We start from the raw sequence: 7,835 nt of genomic DNA on the forward strand, positions 1-7,835 counted from the left end.
TACTTTGATAATCATTGATCTGTGACATTGTAGAAGTTCCGTACATGCCCCCAATCAAGGCCAAATAACACGACCAAATTGAGTTTGTGTTTTTCGTTGTATGAGCATAAAAAACACTAACTATGAATACATTTGCATGGTTAAATTGTTTTTTATGGAAGAAAGCTGGAACTGAAATCGTGTCAAATATTCAGAAACAGGTCTAAGTGCAGTAGGCTACGTACACAATATCCCCCTGCAGCTTTATAGTTCTAATTACACCGTCACTGTGATCATTGCAATGCGCCAGTGATTCACCTGGCTCTTTAAGCGGAAAAATCACGAGGCTTTGTGTCATTTCCTCCAAGAATCTCACTTCCCTGTTTCTGTATCAGCAAAAGCAGTTCAGATAAGGTCTGCAGTGTGCTTGTTGGTATAGGCTACATGATGCCGAGAGTTGTCTGAGCGGACGCCATGGCGGAGAACGATAATGAAATAATGGATTGCCATGCAGAAGACGAAAAGGAGAAGACCAGGGCTTGCGCAATCCGTACTCATTCATACTTGGAGAGTCTCACGCCGTCGGACCGGGATGGACATAGCAGCACGCAGTCGTCACACCGCCTTCTTGCTTACAGTGATGCACTGATTTCTATCATAGCAACAGTTATGGTAGGGAATAACAGTTGCCAAATTTCACCCACAACCGCGAGCATTGAATCGAAGTAACAATTTGATATGTAAACTATGTGATTGCTCAACGAAATAACGTTTCTCATCGCGTAATGTTCAGCTTGCAAAACCATTTGGATATATTTTGTGCACGTATAAGGCGCACTTGTAACTACGTAGCAAGAAAATTCCCTGCTTAAATGGAGGCGGTTACACCTGTTGCACTAGTTCACCTCTGTAAAATGACAAGTCAGTTCCCTGCTTTTACCCTAGATGGTTACAGTATCGTAGCCGCCGGTAACACCGCAACCCTTTAAACTATGTCACAGTCACCCTTCGTAGGTCTGTGCACTTGTATTCCTTTACAACAGTAACAACATTTTTGCGTTCTTAAAGAATAATAACTTATCTTGCAATATTATGTTCCTTTGCAGATACTACCTGTTGCACATACTAAAATTCAAGAGGACGAGGTAGGCCTAATCAGTTATGCTTTACAAAGAAAAAGCGTCCCTGAGAACAATATTACATTATTATATGTCATTATATTATATTGCCATCTCTCTCTTTCATCTTTTTCTGTGGATTAGGAATTGACTGAGAGTTTGCAGCAGCTAATTTCTACAAAGGTTGCTGTTTACCTGATGACGTTTTTGATTGTCACTGTAGCATGGGCGGCGCATATCAGGTATGAAACACGCTGACCGTGGCAACACGCAATCTGAACGATGGAGTTAGGATGGCGATAAAAGACCGCCAGATTTTTATCAGATTTAAATATGTGTTCCCTTTTCATGCTTAATCTTGCACATTGTGGATATAATTCACCGAATTAAATCAGTTTGGTTCGACACACACTGCATTTACAGCAGATGCACAAGTATGCGCATTTTAATTTTGAGTCCCGCAGACAGACAACCATCTCCTTTACGAACTGTTTCTTTTTTCAGATTGTTTCAGGTAATTGAGCACATTGACGACTGCCTGGCGCTGTTAAATCTAGTAAGTTCAATTGAAGAGAGATTTTCTCATCATTTAGCAAAATTATATACAGTGAAGATTCGATGAAAAAAACAGTGATAGCAGGACACATTTTCAAATGATTTTGTTATTGACTGATCAAAAGGGCCTGTTCGTAGGCATGGGAGTCCTTTCATACTAGGAGGAACAGTGGTCATGGATTAGTTTATGGGCAGTTGCCCGGGATAGCATCTGGGCTTGTAATACAGGGCTTGCAGGTTTACATTTTTGGTGGGGCACAGCTGCTCTACCCTTTAACTCCTGCCTCAGTAAACATCTAGCTGTATGAAGTGTGTGATATATAAAATAATCTAAAATACATAAAACACATGCAGTAAGTGGTTTGGATAAGCTCATGAGTAAGTATCAATTGAACTGGGCATGAGAGTTTAAGGCTTCAGGTTCGAAACCCAAGTGGACACTTGGGTTTCATAAATAAACAGCTACATGCATGCTTCATGAAGTATACACCTGCACAATGTGACTGACCAAAATGATAATATATGTATGTTTTCTATAAAAGATTAATACATAATAAAGAAAGAGTGTGATCTTATACTTCAGATAAACCTACTGAAGGTGTTTAAATGGCATCGTTATTGACTCCTTGTACATTGTCACTCTTGCAAGCCTGTCACAGACTTGACCCTTATGCACCATTACTCAAGCATACAGTACCTTTTTTAGACGCATACTTTCAACTCAGCAACTCTTGATGTGCAGTAGTTGCCTAGTGCTTAAGAACACTTGGTCTGGAGGAGATTGCATAATTTTATTTCCATTGACAGTGACACACTGGCCTGATTGCTTGACTCAAAGGCATTTGCTGCCTGTACAGTGACACTGAGTCTCTCTCTGTATCTTTCTCGCTCTCTCTGTCTCTCTCTCTCTAGGCATGCATGATGCTAATAACCTTTCTTCCATACACTGTGAGTATGACTAATAAAGAAGGGGGTGGGGGGTAAATAAGGGAACCTGACCTTTGCTATATGAACCAGAGGATTTATTTCTGCTTGAAGCAAAAATCTAAAAATTCTTTAATTCTCTGATCTGTATGATACCAAGGCCTTTCGGAATATGTCACCAGTTTAATTTATGGTTTCATTTGTCTGTCTTCATTACAAATATGAATTAATATCTAAGTATGGTGATGAGACATTTTTTACCTGCCACACCTATGCTCACTGGCAACCTTTGCTGGTAGAAGCATTGCTAGACCATTGAACTTTCAGTTTAAGTTTAAACTTAAAGTTTAATGGTTCAACGATAATTCTTAAACTTAAAATTTAAGAAAATTTAACTTTAAGAATTTAAGAACATATGAGGAGATAAAATAGTGTCCTGTCGACTACTTCATTCCCCTGGCACAAGTTTTGTGCGCACAGTACCTTCTCATCTTCATAGCTGAGTACAACTATCTTTAACAAGAGCATGAATGCTTTTTGAAGTCCTGCACAAAACCAAGAACTGAGATACAGTTCTTTCAAAATTAAGTTAAAATGGAGAGACTGAAAAAACACAGAATAATGAGTGGTGGCTTGTGGGCCTGTTTCTGATTGGCTTACTGTACATGGTACAGTGGATATTTAAATTTAATGCCAGAACTGATTTTTTTATTTAAAGGGAAAGCATTCATTGGATATGACATGGACAGATAGAAAATAATCGTCGTACAGTGTGACCAGAGTGTGAGTCGAGTATGAACCGTGAGATAGTCGAACACGCAACTTAAAATATTTTGGCAGTGGAGCCTCCCTCAGATTTAATAATTACAAAAAAAATAATAATAATAATTACAATACTACAGATGAAGAAGAAGGGTGACGGTGAGATTCAGTGAATCTGTGAAGTAAATGAATAAATAGATTTTTTTTCTCTATGATTGGGTGCAGCTGTGTCTTCTTTTAGCCTAGGCCATTGAATGCTCCTTCAAGATTCTCCCTGGAAGTGTCTGTATAAACGCAGCTGTAGCCCAATTTACAACAAGCTGATGTTTTCAGTGGTATTGGAATGTAACCAAACCAGGCTTCCTGTAATTTTGCAGTGCATATTTCCAGCATCGCAGGTTCATGCCTCAGTCAAGTACCTGCACCTGAATTACTGCTGCAATAGAGGAAAATTAGCTGCACATGCAGGGCACACCTTAGAGATACAGTGAGCCGGTCGAAGGCCTATGCCTGTGTTTTTGAATTTTCTCCGCTGCAGTTCTCCTTGATGGCCACCTTCCCAGAAAACACCCTGGGGATCCTGCTTTTCTGCACTTGCGTCATTGTAATCGGAATGATACAGGTAAGGTGCCGTTTGGCGGCGTTTCCACGGTGACGCTCCAGCATGCCTTTCACTGCCACATTAGCATCACAGCAGCTGGAGTCTAGCTGCTGGCATAAACGCTCCATGTGGTCGTTAAGGGCCACAAGCATCTGTGGGCCCCACAATTCAGGTTCTAAATAATTAAAAAAAATTTTTTTTGAAAGACAGGGTATTCACAGGGTGAAATTAGCATTTTCGATTATTTCCAGTTTTGCAATTTCCAAATCAAGGACTGGCTCACTACCGTTACAACAACCCCATCTTCCCCTGCCCCGTGGTCCGCCATTGGTTCCCCTAGGTTCATGGTTGTTTAGGGCTGCCGAAATCCAGGAGCCTGCTCTGACCGTGGCTCTCCTCTCTTCTCACAGGCTATTATCGTGGTGTATGGATTCAGCCGTCCCTTCCTCCTCAATGAACAGATACAGATGTCTGAGAATCCAACCTTTTACAAGTGGCACATTTTGAAGGTTATTTCGAAGGTGCCGGTCCTGTGCATGCTGGCTGTCATCTTTTCCTTCATCTTTTCCCCTGTGGTAAGTGGTCATTGACAGATTTTTTTGTTTTTATTTTTTGAAGTGTGCATTCACACTCATTATTAAGGTTTTGTTTTAAAAGGAAAATGAAAAAGGCTTATTTATAGGCAAATGGCTATCTGTACATGCGTGAACTACATTAGTTATCAGGAAGCGCTCAATATCAAAGAGACTGATAAACACCAAGCCATGTTTTGTCTGGAGGTAGCCTGAATATAAAGTTCAAATATGTGGGTCATCCAATCTGCCGAGACAAAATAATAGCCAAGGAGAAAGTTGTTTGCATTGCCCATTCCAAAATAGAGCCCACAATGTTCTATAAGTGCTAAGTTTTGATTTGCTCTTTCTTTTATCTGTGCTGAAACTATTGTCTTTTGTTTGCCTTGCAGTCATATGTCCTGTTAGCCATTGTGATATTCCTTCGCTACATCTCTCTGTCTGCGAGATGGTGTTATGGCAAAGCAACTGGTAAGAACCAGAAGGCTGAAATCTCATCTTTCATCTTAAAATTAAAATTTTAACTATTTTTCCATAGGTTAAGAAAGTTTTCTTATTTGCCATGAGAACCTAGACTTGGTGGGGCTTGAATTGTTTTAGTTATACTATATATAGCACAACATACATATATTCTAAGATGACAGAGTACCAAATGAGTTGTGTGGTGTGGAGGAAATGAAGTACTGAAAATGTTATATCACGTGTGTGTTTTTGAGGTCGACTTGAGGAACCGACTGACTCTATGGCCTTCTACACCTACCACCCTGACGAACCGCTCAGCAAAGAACGAGTGGAAGCGTTCAGTGATGGGGTGTACGCCATAGTGGCCACGCTCCTCATTTTAGACATATGGTGGGTTGCCTGTTGCCACGTGTGCATCAGAAGGGCTACAGCTGACACTATAGATGTGCGTAGAAAGAGAGAGAAACTCTGTGGAATCAGGGTCCTTTGTAATGTCACAAAATGGGTGTGTTAGAAAGTTGAGTCAAATGAAACCACTGATGGAGTTTACTCCAGAGATGAGTGCAAAAAACACTATATGAATTATTCTTAATGGCATTAAGTAATTCTTGAATGTTTTTCCTGACAGTCACACAAGCTCTGTGAATGTGCCCTGTCCCAGATTTTTCTGTTTCGAAGCCTCGGTCAGCCCACATTATTGAGTTGTGATGGTGTTAAGTCAGGGATGCGTAGGTTTGGGACTGACCCTGTGGTGGTGGAACTGCTTTTATAGATCTCATTGATCCTTGTGGTGTTTGTGCGCAGTGAAGACAATGTTCCAGACCCCAAGGTGGTTCAAGAGAAGTTCAGTGGGAGCCTGGTGGACGCCCTGAAGGAATTTGGCCCGGAGTTCCTAGCCTACTTCGGCTCCTTCGCCACCGTGGGCCTGCTGTGGTTCGTGCACCACTCGCTCTTCCTGCACGTGACCAGGGCCACCCACCTCATGGGCCTGTTCAACACCTTCTCCCTGGCCTTCGTGGGCGGCCTCCCCCTGGCCTACCAGCTGACCCATGAGTTCGCCCGCAACTCTCGCAACGAGCTGGAGGCCATCCAGATCAGCTGCGTCATCATCTTCTTCGCCGGCCTCTTCCAGCTGGCCATCTGGGTGACGGCGCTCTTCGGCGAGAGGTCGGCGCTCCACCCCTACGTGCGCTTCGCCGGGCGCGACCACGCCTTCATGTTCGCCAAGCTGGCGCTCTACCCGTGCGTGGCGCTGGGCACCTTCGTCCTCACGTGCGTCCTGAGCCGCTTCAGCGCCCCCATCTTCCACCTGATGGAGATCACGGTGCCCTTCGTCTTCCTGCTGCTCCGCCTGCTGGTGAGTGCGGGGCTGTCGCTGCTCCGGCGACTCCTCTCGTCGATCAGGCGGGCGATGCGCAGCCCCCCGGAAGACGAGGACCCCCGTCAGCCTCTCAGCGAGGTGGACACCTAGCATCGGTTGAAATCAAAGATGGACTCTACTGGGGCGGAGATTCTGTGTGTTGTCAGTCAAAACTTGGGTGGACCAATCCAAACGCTTTTCACTCCATGGCAAAACACACATTGACTGGTTCTAGTCACCGAGTCATTGAGTGTACATGGTGGCTCCACCCATCATAGGGTCCATGAAGCTTCAGTCCCCCATCATTGGCTGAGACCTCCATAAAATGCTTCTGCTTTCAAGTGTCTTGCTTTTTGATGCCTTCTTATAGATGAAAGTAAAAATGTTGGTGTTGACATTGATGAATTATGTCACTTTATGATTTGCTTTCACTTTTTTTTTGAACCCCATATTTATTTTTGGGGTGTGCACAGAAGGTGTAGAGCACCATTTTTTCTGTACATCACTTCTAATGTACTGTACCCTCAAGGTCCATTCTGACATTAAAACAGGAGATGAAACAAGCAGTCATAGGTATCGGCTTGCTAAGACATGAATGTATTTCTGAGTACTTGAATGAGAAGGTACATTCTCAGTTGAAAGAGGATAAAATATCCAAGGGGAATATTTCACCAATTTATCATTTGAACAGATATGTAAGTCCCTGAGGTTACTGGGATATTTTTTTTTCTCCTAGGCAAAGTTTCGGAAGTGACCAATATGTGCTTAGTTAAATGGAGTGAGGTGCGGGGAAACTACAGTAAGAATGTGTGGACTGGAATGTATCTCTTATTGTAAGTCAAGTGGGGAACTGTCAAATAATTGCACTTCTTTTGTATGGAATGGAGGAGGGTATGTTGCACTTTACAAGTTTGATAGTAAAAGTACATTGTCTTAAGTTTGAATGCCATAATGATTTGATAAAATGTCAAAGTTTCAGGCTAATACTTATATTTCTTAAATCCTATGTTAAGATATTAACAGAGAAGCAATTCCATTTAAATTACTGATGCCATTAGCTGTAAGTAGGTTCGTAAGTGTAATGACAGATTATTGACTTCTGGATGCCTTCAATAGAAGTCTATCCAGAAAGGGACGTTGTCGTGTATCTGTCAGACCAGACAGACACTCAGTTGTATTTGGGTAACAGAATTAATTTATCCCATTAGGGTCTATCATTTAATATTTTATTTCTGTTAATGTCCTTGTTTTAAAGCACTTCATTTGACATGTTTATTTTTGTATGTATGTTGCAAAAAGGAGTTTTGGACCATTCGTTTTTTTTCTTTTTACAAAGGTTATTTTCTAATATATATTTTTTTACACTTGATGTTACATGTGCTTCAGTCTATAAGGGAAGAAAGGGTAGAATAATCACTAAGTCAAACTGAAAATATATGTAGTTTTGAATAAACTCCAAAAGCTGCTTGAGCTTGTGCTTACATAGCACACATTCCTGTTTT

General features: G+C 41.8%; 1 protein-coding gene across 2 annotated transcripts; it reads left to right on the forward strand.

The window, feature by feature from the left end:
• Window positions 1-299: 299 nt before the first annotated feature.
• Window positions 300-7,825, forward strand: tmem175 (transmembrane protein 175). 2 transcript variants are annotated; one of them, XM_035379087.1, is made up of 10 exons: window positions 301-651; window positions 1,086-1,124; window positions 1,242-1,339; window positions 1,602-1,653; window positions 2,565-2,600; window positions 3,877-3,960; window positions 4,350-4,514; window positions 4,904-4,982; window positions 5,228-5,363; window positions 5,778-7,825. In XM_035379087.1, exons 1-10 carry the CDS (start codon window positions 454-456, stop codon window positions 6,442-6,444), a joined length of 1,554 nt encoding a protein of 517 aa, XP_035234978.1. In that variant the 5' UTR covers window positions 301-453; the 3' UTR covers window positions 6,445-7,825. The 2 variants fall into 2 exon arrangements, with proteins under 2 accessions (XP_035234980.1, XP_035234978.1); XM_035379089.1 differs by lacking the exon at window positions 2,565-2,600 and having other exon boundaries at window positions 300-651; window positions 1,602-1,611.
• The last annotated feature ends 10 nt before the right edge of the window (window positions 7,826-7,835 follow it).

The sequence above is a fragment of the Anguilla anguilla genome, chromosome 10, assembly GCF_013347855.1.
Source record: "Anguilla anguilla isolate fAngAng1 chromosome 10, fAngAng1.pri, whole genome shotgun sequence".
Lineage (NCBI taxonomy): Eukaryota > Metazoa > Chordata > Actinopteri > Anguilliformes > Anguillidae > Anguilla > Anguilla anguilla.